Raw genomic sequence first — 19,654 nt, 5'->3', positions numbered from 1 at the left:
GGCCCGGCCCCCGGCCCAGACCCGGCCCTCTACGGCTCCTCTGGGCTCCAGGTTGGCGCAAACAAAGCCCTGATTGACTGCCCGGAGGGGCGGGACTCGCTGCCGGGCCGCCTCCTCCCCTCCGCGCCCCGCCAGGGATTTGCCGGGAAGGCGAACGGGGCGGGGGAGGGGAGATACTGAGGGGGCGTTGTGCGTAGGCTGTGGGGCACTGAGCCCCAGTACTCGAAAAGATTGTGCCCACTCTGTGTCCGAAGTCTGGGCTGTCCCCTCCAGGTCGTCCCCTTCCAGCCCAAGGCGGGACATAGGGACTCCCAATGAAGGGTAGGGTGGGGTCTCTCACTGGCCAGCTCTCATCCTGGGGTCCCCGGGGCCGCAAGTTCCAGGCTGCTTGTGAGGCAGGGGGAAGTGAAAGCAAAGCGTAGGCTGGGTCTTCCCTGAGTATTCTGGGTTGATCAATACTCGTTTGGAGCTTGCGGAGAGGAGAGGGCAGGGGAAAAGGATAGTTTGTGCTCTCGTTTTTGCATTTTAACTCTCCTTCTACTGGGCATCTGGACAAGGAGGACAGGATTCAGTAGTTTGAAAAGGGAGTTGAGGGAGGCAGCGACGGCTAGAGTAGGTAGGCGAGTATGAGGAGGAGGAAGGGCTGGGGAGAAGAGGGAGGCTGTAGCGGCCGCCTGTTGAGGGAGGAAGAAGTGGGGGGGGGGAGTGGAGGAGGAGGGGGAGGAGAGAGATGACATGGGGAGAGGAGGTGGGGTGGACGGGGGAGGAGAGGGAGAGGGCTCGAGGGACCGTCTGTCGCGGGACAAGCTGGCCAGCTGGGGCGCAGAGCCGGGAGGAGGAGGCAGCGGCGGCAGTAGCGCTTGGAGCAGCAGCAGCAGCAGCAGCAGCAGCAGCAGCAGAAACAAGTACCAGCCAGCCACACAGCGGCTCCTCCGGCCCGAGCAGCCACAGTCCCCCGACCGCGATGGCGCTGCAAAGCCCGGCGAGCGAGGAAGCTAAGGGGCCCTGGTGGGAGGCAGACCAGGAACAGCAGGAGCGGGTGGGTAACCCCGAGCCAGAGCCGGAGCCAGAGCCCGAGCCCGTGCCAGTGCCCCCACCCGAGCCCCAGCCAGAGCCCCAGCCGGAGCCCCAGCCCCTACCGGACCCTGCACCCCTGCCGGAGCTGGAGTTTGAGCCCGAGCCGGAGCATGAACACGAGCCCACGCCCACCGTGGAGACCTGCGGCACGGCGCGCAGCTTCCAGCCTCCCGAAGGTGGCTTTGGCTGGATGGTGGTCTTCGCTGCCACCTGGTGCAACGGCTCCATCTTCGGCATCCAGAACTCCTTCGGGATCCTCTACTCCATGCTGCTGCAGGAGGAAAGAGAGAAAAATCGCCAAGTGGAGTTCCAAGCAGGTGAGTGGCCCAGTGCGCCCCACCTGGCATTCTAGGCAAGGATGTCCGCTCCCGCTGCCGCTGACTCCATATCTCCTGGTCCAGGCGCCCCTCCAGCGCGCCACTCCAGCTCCTTCCCCTTGCTCCTTGCCCATGGCGCTGGTAAGGCGCGGGTTGCGGGGCTCTGAGCAGCCTTGGCTGTGGAGATTAGGCGAGAGACGTCCCGGGGGTAGGACCTGGGACATTCATTGATCACAGGCAAGGAATAAACTTTTTTGCCCTGGGGCAAATCCAGACGCACCTTTTGGGTTTGTTTAAAGTACTCTGACCTTGTGTATGGGGCGGATATATTTGAAGAATGTTTGTGTTTTTGTTTTTGTTTGGAGGCGGGGGCGAAGTCATGGAGAGAGAAGAGAGTTGGGAGGCTGGGAAGGCTTTGAGAGAAACACCGTACTGCAGATCTCCGCAGGAGCCCCTGTTCCTGTACGGGGAGCGGAGGGGTTTTCTGTTAGAAAGACTTTAGGAATCCTGGTGAGTCTGAGCGAAGAGTCAAACACATGGCAGGCGTGTGTGTCCGCAGGAGAGAGAGGAAAGGAATGAGGGAGTGCGAGTATGGTTGTGGGCGCGTCTCTTTGCCCGCCGTGGTTACGGCCCAGCCGGGCCCGGCCGCTCTCTGCCACTCTTAGGGAGCGAGTGGATCTCCGTACCCTCTGAGTTGAACCCCAAAGCAGGCAGGGAGGGGGGCTCCTGTCGGAGAGGCGTGAGGCAGCTGACAGGCTGGGCCTTGCAGCTTACTCCGCGCCGCCTCCAACCTCAGCCATGCCCACCCTGGCCCCCCGCGCGTCTCCGCTATCTGCGGGGTGCATAGTTCGGCCTTGGCCGGAATGCTGGCCTCCACCCTTCCCGCTTTCGTGTAGGGCTGACTTGGTCTTTTTCCCTGAGAAGAGCAGGGCTGGGGGACACAGCCCTGGCTCTCCAGGCCCGCAGCCGCAGGACCGCAGGCTCGCGCGCTCCTCGCGGTGAGCCCGCCCATGGGCTTGGAGAGTCAGAGGAGCCATTCCGCTTTCTCAGCAAGCCACCGGCGAAGCCCCTCAGCAGTTCTGATGAGGAGTCTCGGGAGGGAGCCAAGGGACTTGGGATGCGTTCTCCCTCGAGGCTCACTCCCTCTTGTGGCTCCTCAGGACAGCTCCACTCGCGACCTGCCTTAAGTTCGCGACTCAGAATACGTGGCTTTTCAGAGTGTTGCCCTGGGGCTGAAGGGTTCCCTCCTCTCGCCACCCCCAGCACGTACTTCTGCTGTTCTCTGAGGGATCTGGGGATTATTCGGTGAACATAGAAATCTGGAATTCTGGGGCGTCCACCTGTGGATTCCCTAGACCCTTGGAGAGCCTCTCCTACCTCTTTCAACCAAGGACTCTTTTTTTTTTTTTTTTTTAGTTTGAAGCTTCGCTGGGCTGCCTTTGAAGAAGGGGTTTTGGGGCTCTTGGTGCCTCTGACCTTGTGACCCATTGGCGCCGAAGTGTGCGGGCCCCACTTTAAAGTTCGAGTGTGCATCAGTGGCTGTCTCAGGACTGCCCGGGCCACATTGACACCTGAGTGAAGGTGGTCCCTGGACTGTGTGGAACAACTGTTGGGGGGAAGGTCATTGCCACACATACCCCTGGGACTACCTTTTCCCTGCTCTCATGCAATTCAGGGGCTCTTGGGTAGGCAGCCAGGGTAAAGCCTCTGGCTGTTGCCTAGGTTACCTCACAGGGCACCTGTTGAGCTTTGCCCTGTGGTTGAAGGCAGGCTGTTGGCCTTTCAGGCCAGTGGCAAAGTCTGGGCGAAACTTCAAGGGGGGTAGTGGAGGATGGGCTGAAGCTAGGCCCTGGCATTTGTGTGGTGTAAGCAGGCCTAGAGCTGGGGCCTTAAGGGTGTGTAATAAAACTTGGAAAAACCACTATTTTACCAGGAAGAGGTTCACTGCTGGGGAACAAACTTCAAAGTAGGTGATCATAGGGGACTCAGAGGGAGGGCTGGCTGGGACTTTCCGGTCAAGACCTCACAGTGCAGCTGGGAAGGGGGGTATGGTGGGCTGTGCAGAGGTGTGGCTGATTTGTACTCTGACAAGGATTAAGTCCATTGAGGGGCTGGCGTTACTGGTTTAAATTATGATGAGTATAGGTCAGGAAGGGACAGAAAGGAATTTGGTATGTCCCCAGGGTCTCAGAATACTTTGACTTGTGTCTTTGCTGTGGTGCATCTTGAATTCATGAAAGTTATATTTGATACTGGAGGCTCTCGGGAACACCTCAGTTTTTATTTGGAAAAATTCAGGAACACCCACCACATTCCTGAACTCCTAGAAAATCTCATTCTCAGCACTACCTTTCTTGAGCCCCCCAGCATTCCCAAGCAACCATTCAGATCCTGAGATTCCAAATGTTTCTCTGCCTCCACACACTTTCTGTAATTTACCCCAAAGTTCCCAGACCTGTGCTGCAGCGCTGGTGTCTCAAAGGGACAAAAGAAACTAGTAGAAGCTTGCTAAGATCTTTATCAGCCAGTATTTGCCCAATAGCCATTCTGGGGAACAGGGAACATACACCTTCATAGTCAAGGAGGTTGGTGCATTGTCCATTTTTATTAATGTGGTGCATTGTCCATTTCTACTAAAATATGGCATGACTTCTATGTCTGAAAATCTGTGAATCTAATCTTTGGAGGCACCACACAACCCAAATTCTCTTTGGCTAGGCCTAATATCTTCACAGCCCTAAAGCTGCACTGATTGGCTTAATGGGTCTAAGGTTCTGCAGATGGTTGGGACTGTCGTGAGAGAGCCCCAGAAAAAGGCTGTTTTAATCTTTGAGGGCTAAGTCCACATTAGAGGGGTCTCTGGACATTGGAAAAAGCCGTGGAGAGAAGAAGGGAAGTACAATTCAGGCCATTCTAGAGCATGCAATGTAAAGTCTTTATGGACTCTATGATGTGTACAGCTCTGTGGTGGCCCTAGCAGTATATCTTGTCCTTTGTCTTTACCCGTTTTGAAAGGGAAGCCAACTTTCTCTGGGTCTTAGGCCTGGAAGGACTGGCAGGCAAAAGGTTCCTGAGATGGGGGCAAGTGACCAAAGTCTGATTTAGAGAAAAAAAGATAAGTTCAGGAGAAAAATATTTTTGCAAAACTCGTAGGAAATTTGGGAGTCCCCCAACCCAGACCAAGCAACAGACTGGACAGGGGCAACCAGGCAATTTGGTGGAAAGTATAGCATGGCTTCCTGGGATGAGAAGGGAGCCTTTTGAAGGAAAGAGGAGCAAGGTGTCATTGCTTCCAGGCCCCAGCTCATTATTGGAACCCTAGTGAGTTGGAGCTGGTATAGGGTTGGGATTGGGAGTTCAGGGGACACGGCGGAAGAAGCCAGAGTGGTTAACATTGGCTCCAAGCTTATGTCTTTTTGAATGTGCTCCAGAATAAACCCACTACCCTGCACTTTCCACCTTGACTGCCAGTCTAGCACTGAACCATAAAATATCATGGAGGCATCTTTTATTGGGCAGTTTATAAGCATGGCCCTTGTAGGCTCCCAAATGGAGGGAGTGGGGCTAGGGCTGTCACCACCCAAGGAAAGGGGCAGTGGTCAGGAAGGTTTATGACTGGGCACAAGATAGTTCAGGCTCATGTGCCACTCTGATGGAGACAGAATTTTCTAGGCATGGAAAAAATGGTACCCTCAGCCTCTGGACAAACAAAGAGTCCCAAGGATGGGTGGGGTCAGGGGCAGATAAGGCTTTCTCTGCCTCATCTTAGGGGCTTTCATTGTTTGGTTCAGTATCTCACTGGGCTGACCACTAAATCGCTGACTTTGGGAACCAGTTATCTTTTGAGCAAATCTGCCAATGTCCTGCCTTTGACTGCAGGCTTTTGCCTACTGTCCAGAGAAGCTAGATTAAGTTGGTTCAGAACCTGCTATGGAGCTTTGGATCACAGGGCCATTGGCCAGGCATCTTTCAAGTCACTCCTCTGCCTCTTCTGCAACAAAACTGGGTCCCAAACTGAGACCTTGACTCATATAGGAAGGAATGAAGAGGAGAGGTTGGGGTATTTGGAGGACAACCAGAAGGATGCTTGTTTGAGCTGGAGTAGCTGGTTGAGGCCGGATCCCTGGCTCACTGTCCAGTGGCCTCAAATGCTCATTCTAAGTCTAAATCTGGCCCCCAAGGGGCTGGTGATCTCAATAATACTAGCTAGGCAGTGGCTAGGAGTTAGAAAACTTGTGCCCCTGACTTTCTCTGTGACTTTGAGCAGGCACTTTACCTCTCTGTACCTCAATTTACCTATCTGTAAAATGAAAGGGTGTGACTAGGTGGACTTTCTAGCTCCATAGATAGATGGCCATTCTATCTTTCTAGAATTATATGATATTTTATTCTTCACTATTCACCTGGCATAAATTTTGACTCATTCAGACAAATGGAAATTTGTTAATCTGCCTGAAGGAGGGTGCGGACAGATTGGGGGGAGATTGGGAAAGTAATGAAAAGCCATACAGATATCATTTTCCCATGTCATGTGTATTTAGACTATGGGGCTGCTCATATATACCGATGTGAGTGAAAAGACCCACTCCTTTTTACTCAGTATGTAAAGGCAACTCTGAATGTACAGCTGCTTCTCTCAGAATGCCCTGCTCAGCATAGAAATGGGCCTCCAAGAGAATTCCCTCAATTTAGCCTGCTGCAGGCTAGCAGAGTGGGTCTGTATGCTGCTGTTTCCCAGCATTTGAGCCTGTTCTTAAAAAGCGTTAAACTTCAAGGATTCCTTTAAGCTTCAGTTTGGACCCCTCTCCTGAAACTTAATTTCCCATAGCTCATTCTCATTTCTCAGAAATGCATGGTTAGTGTGACCTTGGTTTGCTGTTACTTCAGGATAAAAGAGTAAAACGTAATGCAATACAGTGTTTTCCTTCAGGGGACTTCAGAAAGGGCATCTTTATAGCTGGCTCAAGGCTGCTGCCTGGGTCCCATTGTGGGGGGTATGGGAAGGCTGCTGCTTGTGATCCTAGAGAAAGCCCTATTGGGTATCCGCAATCCCTGGTCAACTTCAGCTTCACTCAGGGCTTAGCTGAGTGTGACTACTGAGGTAGCAGGCAGAGAACTCTCTCTCCTTTTCCCTGAATTTATACTGCTTGTCACTGGAAGTATTTTCTCCAGACAAGCAGCTGGACCATCAACATTTGCAGAAATCTGTAAAGGATGCCATCTCAACGTCTTGAGCGGACCAGTTTCCCAGGAGGGTGTGCTCCTTTTCCTACCAGCATCTTTTTGTTTTGTTGCATTTTGAAAGGAAAGAAATCATTTACTCTTTTTAGATTGTGCGAAAGATGGAGTGGGATTGCCTGCCTTGAAGGAACTGTCTCACCTGGGATTTAATGAGCAAACCTTAGAGAAAAGGCTTTATTCATAAAACACACACACACACACACACCCCATACACCTCAAGCCATGGATTTATGGATATTCTATCCGAAAAAAGTCTTTTCCCATCTGTTATAGAATCAGGTTTAACCTAACAGAGGCTTCTGTAGGGGTTATGGGGGACTAGCGCAAAGGACCCGGACTGGGAAACTTGTTAGGTGAGAGTGATGGAGAGAATATGGCCAGCCTGGGTTTGTACCTCTTGGCCTGGACCCCTTTGCAACTCCCTAACGGTGAGGCTTGGAAACATTTGTTGCAAGTTTGTTTCTGCCTCTACCCTTCGCTTATCCTGGATCCTTTTCAGTACTCAAAGGCTACTGGGAAGGGGATTTAGGACGCTCTAACCCTCTCCCATTTTAGGGGTGACAGAGGACTAAGCCGAGGGGCATTTAATCACCTGCCTTGAAAGTGGGTGCTGTGGTTACTAACATGGAGTCATTTGGCACCTACTTGTGGGTGGGGTATTTGGCCTGTTTGGGTGGCTTGAGGAAGTACATGCCTCTTCACTCTGGTAGTCTTGTCTTTCTCTATCCTCTACTTTGCTCCAGTTTCTGGGGTTGGTGGGAGAAGAAGGGACAAAATTGGCTGTCCCAACCACATATTTTCTTGGCTCCTCCTATTTTCATAGTGCATTTGTATCACCTTTGCTAGATATGCCACCCCCTTTCCTTCCAGTATTGTTCTCTATCTTCTGTCTTTCCCTTGCTCAGTTAGAGAAACTGCTGGAGTTTTGGATGTTGTACAGGCCCAACTCCAGCCTGGATCTCAGGCCCACTCCTACACATCCTATAGAGGCCTCTCTTTCTTTTTCCCCTTTCTCCCCTCTCTTACTCTCCACTTTCTGGGGGAAGAGTGACCTTTTAGAGAGCACTCAAGAGTGTGGAAGCCATCACCTCTGGATTTTTGCAGTAAGATAGCTGCTATGAAACCCTTTTTGTCATTTCCACATTTCCTCTTTTCATAGCCCCAGGACCCCAGCCAAGGAGAGAGTATTGTAGCAGGTCTTACCCAACAGCATTCAACAAATGTCCTGTTCAGTTGCACCCCTTTCTCTTCGAATCCTCACTATTGTTGTTCCCCATCTCTTGGACCAACTGAACCTCCAGAGATTTCAGATTGGTTTTCAGTACCTTCAGGGGTTCTAGATAGAACAGGTCTTCAGTCTATTTTGAGCTCCTATCATCTCTATTCTTGCCAAAATATACTGCAGAATTTATTGTAGAGGAGTTGGAGAAGGGAGGAGACAGACACCCAAGTCCTAACTAGAGTCAAAAGTGCCTTTACTGAGGGTGGAGAGGGAGGAAGTGAAGCTCCCAGGTTAGTTGCTTCCCTGCTTCTATGCAGCTGAAGGGAAAAGAAGAAGGGAAATGTCGCTAAACAATTAGCCCCCACACAATCTCTTTGCCCAAATTATTATGTGGATCTGCCCACCTACCCTCTTACCCAGGCTGGAAGAATATGGACATGCATCCGTGCATCCAGACCTGTGTGTATGTGTGTATAGCTGGGTGTGTGACGTCTGTCTGGGCAATTAGCACAGTTGCTTAGAACATGATGCCATAGGTCACAGGTTCAGTCACTTGTTCAGGTCACTGACCTCACAAAGAAAAGAAATTTCTTCTGTTCCCCACCCATGCCCCTCGTGTGTGGTTGCCACTAATCCCAGGGGGACCGGGCAGAAGTATGGAGATGACTCCCTATGAGCCCTCCTTGCTACTGGGGAAAAGACTCAAAGCACACAGCCTAGTGATGGCTTCTCTGCTGCATTCCACAGTGTGATTTTGACTTCTTCGACCTCTTTGATTTACTCTTATAGGACTATGAAGGATCACATGACATTGTGTATGTGAAAGATCTTTTTTAGCTCCTTGCTTCTGTCAAGTGTAATAATAATAATAATAATAATAATATTTATTTAGCATTTAGCAATTAACTCTGTGCCAGGAATCATATTAAGCACTTTACACGTGCCAACTCATTTTAATTCTCAACAACCCTCTGAGTCAGGTACCATTATTTCCTCCATTTTGCAGATGAAGAGACAGAGGCACAGAAGTTTAGTAACTTGCTTAAACTCATATAGCAAATAATGGCAGAGCCAAGATTTGAGCCCAGACAGTCCGAGTTCAGAACTCTTGCTTTTAGATATCACCCAATACCTAGTAAACACTGAAAGACTGGGTCGGGGCAGCTACCAAGGGGGATTGCTGCAGAGTTTTTCATTCCTGTAGCCTCAAGGCATCCTTATGACTAAGGGATAAAAGGAGACGACCAAGAAAGGGTTTAGTCAAAAATCTCTGACAGTCTTGTGATACACGACATACCCCTCTAACCACCTATCTTATTTCACCCAGAGTTATGATCCTTGGGTTCAAAAAGGGCCAGAGAAACAGTCTCTTTTTAGTTGTTTAGCACTGAACAAGTCACAGAATCTTTCACGTCTTCAGGATTCTCATCTGCACAATGGGATTAACAGTATTTACTTTTATAGGACTATGAAGGGTCAAATGAGATTGTGTATGTAAAAGATCTTTGTAAATTGTGAAGAGGTTGTGTTGTTATTATACAATAACCTTTTCCAGCCCCTAGAAATTGGGTTGCTATACCTTTCTCCAAATGTTTCTGGAAGAGGAAGCAACCCCTCATCCCTGTCTCCCACCTCCTCACTCCAGATTTCCCCATCTCCCCTCTGTATTCTTCTGCAATTTGACCCGGGTGTCCTGTAGCTAAGGACCAGCTGTGTTTTTTCATTCCTTAATTCTCTAAGAGCCTAGGGAGAGGAGGGGCCAGATCCCAGGTCATATACATTCAAGGAAACAAGGCATGTTGAAATATTTACAGCTCTTGGCAGGAGCTCACAAAACTCCCTATGAGGTAAGGACTGAATTTTTGAGTAAAAATTGCTAGGGATTGGGGCAGATGGTGGGTGGAGTTAGGGTGTCACTTCCTCCCAAGAGTTTCTCACAAAGCCTCTGTGCTCCTGCAGGTAGTGAAAAAGAAGGAAAGGGATATTTAGCATCAGAAGCTCTGAGCCAGGGGACATTAAACATAGAAGGGGCTTTGCTCCTTTGTATCCAGTTTTGGAGTGGGCCAATTTCCTTGTGTTCTATACAGGATAGCCCCAGAGAACAGAGGCCGCAGAAGGCCAGGGGCCTGGAGGAGGACTGCAATAGTGGTTTTGAGCAAGCTTTTCAGTGACCACTTAGGGAGCCTCCGTTAAGATCAACCAGGAACCAAATAAGTATGGAAATGTTTCTCTTTCTTGTTGCAAACAACAAAACAAAATCTCCAAGCCCTTCTTTGAGACTAAGATTTCAAATATGCTAGGACTTACCATCTTGGTTTTCAGTTATTTAAATGTCTGAGTTGGAAGGCATTTCAGAGACCACCTAATCCTACCCCATCTGGTTCTCATTTTACAGGTAGAGAACCGAGATCTGGAAAGATGTGAGTTCAATCAGCATTAGGTGCAGATGATTGTAGTGGAGGTTGGTTTGTGAGAGGTGCAAAGGGTGGGGCTTCTGGCACCCTGGGAGTTCCCCTATTCAATCACGGGCGTACTGCCCCCTTCATCTCTCACTGAACTTTTCCAAAGTCAATCCTTAGGCACTACTTTGTGGAAAGAGATTTATTATGATTTAATAAGTGTAATTTTACTTATTTAATGAGACAAAATTCAAGAGGTACAACACTGAAAAGTCTCTCTCCCACTCCTGTCTCCCAGTAACCCTGTTCCCCTCCCTAGAGGCCACCAGTGTTATCTGGGGTATCCTTCCAGAGATATTCTGTATATGTACAAGCAATCTTGTATGTGCGTGTGTGTGTGTATACACCCTATTTTTTAAAACGCATATGGTAGCCTATAATTCATATTATCCTCCACCTTACCTTTTATACTTCCAAATATGTCTTGGATATTATAACACATTAAGCCCATAAGGTCCTTGCCCTTTTTTATAACTGCAAGTATTCTGTTATGTGGATATATCATAATTTATTTAATCAATACTTTGCTAATAGGCATTCAAGCTGTTACCAATCTTTGAATATGGGCTTTGGAATTAAACAGCACTAGATTCAATTACTTACCACATGGCTGGCCTTGACAAAGGTTTTAACTTCTTGAAGTCTGAGTTTTCTCATGTGTAAAATAGGGATAATAATATCGTCTGTCGTTAATGATGTGGAGATTAAATGAGATGAAGCATATAAAATATCTAGCATATAGCCTAGCACATACTAAGTGTTCAATAAATGTTAGTTCTCTCCCTGCTCACAAGCCCTCCCCATATCCTCCACCTCCAATTCAATTAATGTCAGTTCAATTCAAGTCAATAGGTGTTTATTATGTGCTAGGCTGGACTTTGGATGAGCCAGAGGAGGAGAAGTGTCCCTCAAGAAATTTATAATTCCTTTGATAAGATATAACATACCAAACAACCACAGATCACTGCTAAGTAGTAAAAATATGTGTGTGTATATATACATATATAATTAAATGCGATTTTTGTGTAGTGATGTGGAAAAGGAGAGATGAGGGCGGTCGTCAGAGGAATCAAGGAAGGTTCGCTGGTAGAGTCGTAACTTGAAATGGGATTTAGCTAAGTGGAGAGGAGCCTGTGAGTTGGGCAGTGGCAGAATGAGGGCTGAGAACTGGACAGTTCGGTTGTTGCTCAGACTCTGGGTCTTTGCCCTCTGGGAGTCCAGTGAGTCACTGTTCCTCATTAGGCCCTGACCCAGCAGGTGGGGTGGAGTGGAGGAGCAGGAGGAGAAGAAAATAGTGAGGACATTTGGAGAGAAGGGCACGGGGTGGGGGGATGTCTGGGCATGGGGCCACAGAATGAGGTGCCTGCAAATGGCTTGTGGCATAGCCCGCCCAGCCTACACCACCTGCTCTTCCATGTCAGCAGCCCAGGCTCTTTTTCTAAGAGGTCCGAGGGGAGGGATAAAGAGCAGAAGTGGCAGCAGCTCTCAGCCTCTCATCCTGAGTCCCAAACAAGCTTTCAGATGCTCTGAGCCCCAGGAGAGGGGAAGAAGATTGAGTGGTAATAATCCCCTCTGTGTGTGGCACATGGTAGTTTACATCTTAGTTGATGTTTATCCCTGCAACAGTGACAGTTATGAAATAAAATACTCAGTTGAATCTCATCATATGCCAACATCTTTGATCACGACAAGTGCTATATTGAAGGGTTCTGGAAAATGAAAAGTGTGATTTGTATTAGTTAGGGAAAAGTTCATGGCAGGGAAGGGCTGTGCAGAGATTCATGTTCCCATTTTGTAGTTGCAGAAAACAGAGAGCAGACTGAGGGCAAGTGAGTGGCCTAACGTCATACACTTAATATTCAGCGGGGCTGAGACTGGAACCCGCATCTCCCAGTTCTGTGTTCCATGGGGGCAGAGATGTAGGAGCTCCCTGAGAGCTGGAATAGAGTTTTCCCTAAGCTTGATAGCAGCCTGAGGTTTAAATGTGTGGATAAGAAGCAGTGTGGTATGATGAAAAACAGACAAACAGTTGGGAGTCAAAAAGTTAAGGGAGATGGAAATGAGGGTCATGGAAGGAAGGATATGGGCATAGCTAAGGCCTGCTGGCTGGGATCAAGAAAGAGCACTGGATTAGGAGTCAGGATACTTAGGCTCTGCTTCTGGTTCTACTACTGTCTTTGTGACTCTGACAAGTCCCTTCTCCTTTCTGGGCCTCAGTTTCTTCACTTACGGAGTGAGAAAGCTAGACATCTCAGAGATTTAGAGGTGCTTAGAACCAATGGTTTCTATAAACTAAAAAAGCCTTGGATACTTCCTGGCAAGGGATTGGGGGTGACGGGGAATGGTGAGGTAGTGAGTATAAGAGGATAACTTCTTCACTGAAAATGGAAAACAGATCCTCCCAGATTTGAGAAAAGATAAGTTTTGGAAAGGGTAGCTATCTTGTGGTCTCTATCCTGTTTCTTTGGAGAATTCCATCCAAGACGGGCAAAGAGAGAACATGTGTGCACAAGTGAGCAAGTACCTTAATGTGAAACCGAGATTTGGTGGGACAGATTATAATATGCTGAGTCAACATGCCCGGAAATGTCTCCGAATATTCTCGACTTTAAGATCACTTTTCCAAGATATTGGCTTTATTTTTAAAAATGGATTTGTGTCTTATGGGCAAAGTATCGTTGAGAGTCCTCCTCTCATTGAGCCCTCTTGAATGAGCACTGACTCTGGAGCCAAACTGCCTGGGTAAGTCCTGGCTCCACCATTTACTAGCTGCGTGTCTTTAGGCAAGGCACATAACCTCTCTGTGCTGCTATTTCCTCATTTTTAAGAGGAGGTTAGCAAGAGTACTTCCCACGTAGGGTTGTTAAGTGAATTATATATAGCTTAGAACAGTGTCTGGCACATGGTAAGCGCTGTATAAGCATTAGCTGCTCTTATTATCTCCCTAGTAAGCCAGTGTAACCCCAAGTGAGCCTAAGGGAACTTAGAATTACTCAATCATGAGTTCTGGGGGTAAGGATGCCTTGCCAAGGCACCATCTGGACTGCTCTGATGCTGGTCATGCCCAGGACTAGATTAAGACCTTTAGAGGCCCTAAGCACTGTTTTTCTGACTGCCAAATTCTGAAACAATTCATTAAATCTATACTTCTCTCATTTGGAGTGGCCCTGTTTCACTGGTATCCTAAACTCATACTTAGTCCACCTGTTGGGTAATCCTGCACTGGCCATGTCAGCCCATAAGCTCCTCCCTAGGTTCTGGAGGGAACCAATGACTGTGGGTGGTCTACACATCCACATACAATAGTTTTAAACCCAAACAGCTCCACCTACAACAAGGTGCTCTGCATCCCACCTCCTAGAAGTTTATCCTGCCAAGCCTCATGATCTTCTTGCTGGTTGGGACCTCCCTCCTGTTACTTGGAAAGAGGGTTTATCTCCTGGGTCCAGGAGAAGGGGAGGACAAATGTCTAGAAGGCCCAATAGAGGCCCCCCTGTGTGCGGTTGTGGGGAAGCACTAAACATTAGCAAGTTAGAATTCTGGCTGGGATGCCTGACCATGGTCATAGTAGAAAAAGGGAATGGTGAGGATCTCCTCCCTCCAGATGGCCAGGAGACCATCCTCCCTCCTCTGAGCCCTGACTTCTCCAATTACTTGAAATCAGTGATCCTGAACTCTTGGAGTCACTAGCATTATCTCCATCACTCTTGACCAGGTTCTAACCATCCAAATGGTGAACAACAGGACAGTTGTGTGTTCCAAGAGCCACAGTGTTTTTTGCCTTGACCTAGATTTTGCCTATGGAAAGATTAGCCAACAGCAAGTTTTCCTTAGATCTGCTGGCCAACCAGCTGGAGGGAGCTGGTGGCCAGAGTAAGGGAGGTTAGCAGGATCCCAGACAGATTCACTTGCTGCCTTGACCTGGGGTGGCACTACTCACATTCAAACCTAGCCATGCCTGTGCTACCTACCCTCCTCACAGAATGTCTCAAACACAGAAGGCTCAGGCGGAACCGGTCAGACCAGATGTTGGGAGCCTGTGGCTTTTAGGAAGATAAAGACAAGCAGCTAGAGGAGAGAATAGGGAGGGAACAAACTTATTGTTCCAGCTTCTAACCCTAGGAAGCCCCCAACAAGGGCTCCAGGATATCACTAGTGAACATTTGCTCAAGGAGGCCGTGGATCATCTATATCCCATGAGTGGACATGGCTAGTGTCTCTAGGCAGGACCAGCAACATACAAGCCACTCTCCAGACAAGGACTCAACAGCTCTGGCTCTTGGGCCCTCTTCCTTTTCATGGAATTTGTTTCAGCAGTGACAGAAAAGATGGCCTTGGAATGGGAAGTCACAAAGAAGACTGAAGTTCAAGTTTCCTTTGCTTCATTTCTCCCTGTGCAGTGTGGTACAGGGTGTCACAGGATCTGACATCAGATATACAAATGTTAGAGTACTGACTTTGACATTTACCTAATCTGCAACCTTGGCCAAGCCACTTGGCCTCTCTGAGCCTCACTTTCCCTATCTGTAAAATGGGAGGAGGGAGTAATAATCTCTATCTCACAGACTTGTGATGAATTTCAAATGAGAGGATGGATGTGACAGTCCTTTTAAAACTGCTTTGAGCCTTACATATCAATTATCATTATGGCTGCCAGGTACATAAGTTTATCTGTAGATTTGCACATGTGCTTATGCATGTGTAGCTGGATTGAGACATCGCCAATGATGCACATATGTATAATGAACCACTGTGTGTACAAAACTATACACATAATCTGACCTCAAACCCGAACTCATGACATAGACAACTAAAAGCATACACCAATAGGCACATACATACACATTTATCTACATGGATAGCTTCTTTCTCTTTATCTCACGCATATACCCACACACAGACAGATGTGTGTGTATCTCTGTGTGTATGTGCATGCATATGTACACATGTGTACAGCCCCATATCTGTACAGGTGAGCATACCATAATCTCCAGCTTCTCCCCACACTATTCAGTTTTCTAACGGTCTGAAAAAGCCCCTGTTTGTAAATTCCCCCACTTCATGCTAATAATGTCCCTTTTGCCCTTCCTGGGGCCTCTTCCCTGCTTCCATCTTGTTTGCAGATTAACACAGCTGCTGCCAAGATTCAAGCTGCAGTATGTGGTATCCACATGTCTGGAGAACATGGATCCTTGTCTAGTTGCTCTGTGAATAGCACTACAACTATATTCTGCACAATATATTTATAGTCATGTTTGCAAAGAGCTGACAGCATTTTCAGATTTTTTTCAAAACACAGTTAATTCAGCCATGAAAATAGTCAATGGCCCACATGCCTGAAGCTAAAAGAAATTAGGCAGCAGGACTAATGAAAATTAGTCACAGAGCCTAAATGAGGTTGAATCTCTGTCTCTCTGTCTGTACTTTTGCCACTCATTTTTATTCCAAGGATCTCTGAGCCTGGCGGAGGGAGTGTGGCATGTAGTGTATTTGCTTCAGAGAGCCTGGGGTCTTCAGAGCCTAATGTTTTGGGAGGAAGAGGAAGAAAAGGAGAAAAGAAGTTAGAGTGTCGAGGATTATAACCAGGAAGAACGTGGCTGGGGAATTAAAGCGGGTGAGACCAAAAGGAGCAGGGTTAATGCCTACTTTGAGGTTAACTAGAATGGCAAAGTGCCCCATCCTCCCCTTAATCACTAGGATGTTAGCCAGTAAACTGTTTTACTTATATGCAAGGTTGGAACACTAAAAAGAATCCCTAGTGACAGAATTGAAGAGTTAAACATACTTAAAGAGCAAGATTGTTTCCCAAGAGGAGAGCAGGCCCGGGCCTGATGTGATGGGCCCCATCCCAGGAGGCCCAGCCGTGGCCCAGAGTGAGGAGAGGTTTAGATAGGGCTATCAGATAATTTATTATCCAAACTGAGATACTTTTGAGAGTAAAAGGGGACACTATTAATATTATGCTGGGACAACAGGCATAAACTGAGATTATCCCAGGAAGACCAAAATGTATTTTCATTCTGGATTTAGCCATATTGCTCCAGACTGCCAAGAAAGGGAAAACTGTAAGGGCTCCTCACAAGATGGCTTGAAAAATGTGTGTGTGTGTGTGTGTGTGTGTGTGTGTGTGTGTGTTGGGCTTGGGTAGTGGGGAACAGGGCAAGGAGATTCAAGCTTGAGACTAGGCATTGTTCGCTCTGAATATGAATTCCTTTTCTTTTTGTTGTCCATAAATACATAATGGAATGCCTTTCTAAGTATGTTTATTTCCTGGTCAGCTTCAGAAGAGGAGAAACTGTGTGTGTATCTGTGTGTATGCAGTTTTGTGCACTGTATGTTTGTGCTTGTGTCAAAGTTTTGAAAGTATATATGACTGTGAATGGAAATATGAGTATATGCAACTATGCGTAACTATGGGCATATATGTGTATACGGACACATGAGTGTATGAATGTGGATGTGGTGAGGATAAATGAGGGTGTGTGTGTGTGTGTGTGTATGTGTGTTCGCACATGAACATGTGTGGGGCAGAATCAGGCCTGACCCCCTGGTTCATTGCAAGCACATAGATGACCACCTTATTTTACATGTGAGGAAACTGAGGCATGTGTAATGAGACCTACTTTTACTATTTGCTTGTCAGTAATTAAGGGTAGACTAGCAGCAGTCACAATAATTCCAACTGGGAGCCAACTGCCAATCCATGCATTGGAATGAAAGCCCAGCTATTTCTTTAAGGTTTCTGAAAACAAAGGGTGCTTGGCAAGTGTGGGAAGAAGCTACTTGAGAGTGAGCTTAAGGTTCCTGTGACTGGCCTGTGACAAGGCCTAGATTTGAGCACAAGGGGAAGATTTGACAGATGGTCAGTTCCCCTAGGCCTGCCTCCCTGAAGGACCCTGTGAAGTAATGGAAACTTTCCAGCGCTTTGAACATTGTTCAGCCCACTCCCACCAGCCGCCCCCCTCTCCCCCCCCACACACAACCTACAGATGAAGTTTGTCTTGGAGACAAACCTGGATAGTAAAGATCCACTAGAGACCTTAACAGGATGCAGGCCAGACGTGAGCTGAAAGTGTCCCCAGACTGAGCAGTGAGAGAGAGGAAAGGCTCTCCTTCCCCCAATCCCTGACCTTTCTGCTCCTGCCCTCATCACTTTGGGCTCTGGGACAAGGGAGATGGCTAGAGAGACCCTAGGAGTGTTAGGGTTGGCTGTTGAAATGGGAATTTGTGCCCCCAGGAGAAGGGTGGGTGACTACCTCATGAGCCTTGGCCTGGTCTATCTGTGGTTTAGGAGTTAACTGTACAAGCAAGCCATGCATTAGCCCAGTGCTAATGAAGCCAAAACAACAAAGCATGGTCTAGTCCTCATCTGAACAAATTCAGCTTGCTCGAGCCTCTATTTTAGGCTATATCCATTTGCCTGACCAGTCACACGAAGGATGAGGCAAAAGAGTATGGGGTGCTGCAGCACAACTCTTGAGAAAACAGTCCAGGTCTCATGTCCTAGTGATATGCCAATTCAGCTTCAGCCAATATTTATTGAGCATTTACTATGTGCCTAGCACCATGCTAAACTTTTACAGGTATTAGTAACTGCATGGAACCCTCACAACAGCCCTGTGAAATAGGATTAGTCCCATTAAGACACTCCAAGAGGTAAAGTCGCTTGCCCAGAGTAAAACAGCTAGTAATGGGGGAATCAGAATTAAACCACAACTCTGCTTGATTAATGGTACTAAAGCCATTTACACTTAAAACAAATTATGGCGAGCTCACTGCATGCTAGGCACTATGCTAAGATTTTTCCGAGGATTATCTCACTTAATCCTCAAAATAGTCCTATGGGGGGTACTCCTCCCTTTTTTACAGATAAGGGTATTGAGGAACAGAAATATTAGGTAACTTATCAAGGTCAAGTGCTAGTATAGCACTAGTATAGCCTGTTGATTCCCAAGCCTAGGGTGTCTCTTCCCTGCTCCTCTGTGGATATCAGATTCCCCATCTAAATGATTCCTAAACCCCTTCCAGCTCTGGCATTCTAGAGGTCAGCAACTCTATGGCAACCCTTCCCGATGAACTCGAGCAGCCTTGACTCACTTGGCTGTGGTGCCCTGTCTTGCTTCCCTTCCTACTAGGGTCTCTCCCTATGTAGTTCAGAGGAAGAATGGATGAGTGGCCCCCAATCAGCTCAGTCTGAGTTGGCCTGGGGCTCTGACTCAGCTCCCCCCACTCCTGGCCCCAGTTCCCAGGTGAGGTGCTTTCTGTAACAACCACCAGAAGCTGCTCTGGACTCTAGGCCTGGGCCCTGTAACTCTTTCACTCTGTGAAAAACAGGAAATATCTCCTTAAATTGGCAAATGAGAAAATCCTGCAAAAGGGGCCCAGGGAAGCTGCCTCCATGCCTTATGTGATTGTGCGCACATCTGTGTTGATGTTTCTCTGGGTGAATGGTACAGCCAGGAGTTGCTGACATAGGTCAATCTTGATTCTGAATTATCCACAGCCTTCCTTGGTGGGCTGAGATGAATATTTCCTTCCCTGCCCACTCTGTCAGACCTTTTCCTCTTGGAAGCTGCTGATGAATTTTCCATCCCTTTCTGAACCTCGAGCAGAAGAAGGCAGTTTGGCTCACAGAGTGATATTAGTGAAGGTCTGGTACCTAGTGGCGATAGTGTTGATCTACCCCATCAGAGAACTACCCAGATGTGCCCAGTGGCCAGGGTCTGGGATGAGCTAAGTTGCTTTTGGAGGCAACATCTGGGGAGGGGAGTTTCCCTAGGAGGGCCCTGAGCAGCACTTGGGAAATTACTGTGGCGGGGGGAACTGTGGTTCAGATGCCTCCCCATTATCCTTCACCTTCCCTCGTCTTGATACTCTCTGTCTTCCTTCTCTATATGGCCTCCCTCTTCAAACCTTGCTATCCTAGCACCACATCCTGCCTACCACTCCTCCACTCTTGTTATTTGGTACAGGGGAAAGAGCACTCTACAAGGAATCAGAATACATGGTTCTGCCAGTATCTGCAAATTTCACTATCTCCGTGTGTAACCTTGGGCAAGGTACTTTACTGTCCTGAACCTCAGTTCCCTCATTTGTAAAACAGGCAAAAGCCAGACTGTTTTTTAAGGTTTGACTCAGGATTTAAATGAAAAAAAAAGTATGCAAAAACATCTAGGACATTTCTGCTGCTCATTTTGAGGATCAAATGAGAGAATAAGCTGGAAATACTTGGCGAGCTCAAAAGTACTATTCACACAGGAGGAGTTGCTATTCGCAGTACTCCCTGTTCCCTGACTGCCTTTCCATACACACAATAATTTAAATATACCTGGCCTTGT

At 47.9% G+C, this 19,654-nt stretch overlaps 1 protein-coding gene across 1 annotated transcript in view; it reads left to right on the top strand.

Moving 5' to 3' along the window:
- The first annotated feature begins 735 nt into the window (after positions 1 to 735).
- The window catches only part of SLC16A2 (solute carrier family 16 member 2), a 97,464-nt gene continuing 78,545 nt past the window's right edge, over positions 736 to 19,654 (top strand). The window contains 2 exon segments of the mRNA XM_046673825.1: positions 736 to 912; positions 914 to 1,394. Of these exon segments, the coding sequence (XP_046529781.1) occupies positions 736 to 912; positions 914 to 1,394 (658 nt within the window).

This window comes from Equus quagga, chromosome 10 (genome assembly GCF_021613505.1).
Source record: "Equus quagga isolate Etosha38 chromosome 10, UCLA_HA_Equagga_1.0, whole genome shotgun sequence".
Lineage (NCBI taxonomy): Eukaryota > Metazoa > Chordata > Mammalia > Perissodactyla > Equidae > Equus > Equus quagga.
Note: the sequence above shows the minus strand (reverse complement) of the source record. Positions and strands in the feature narration are given on the sequence as shown.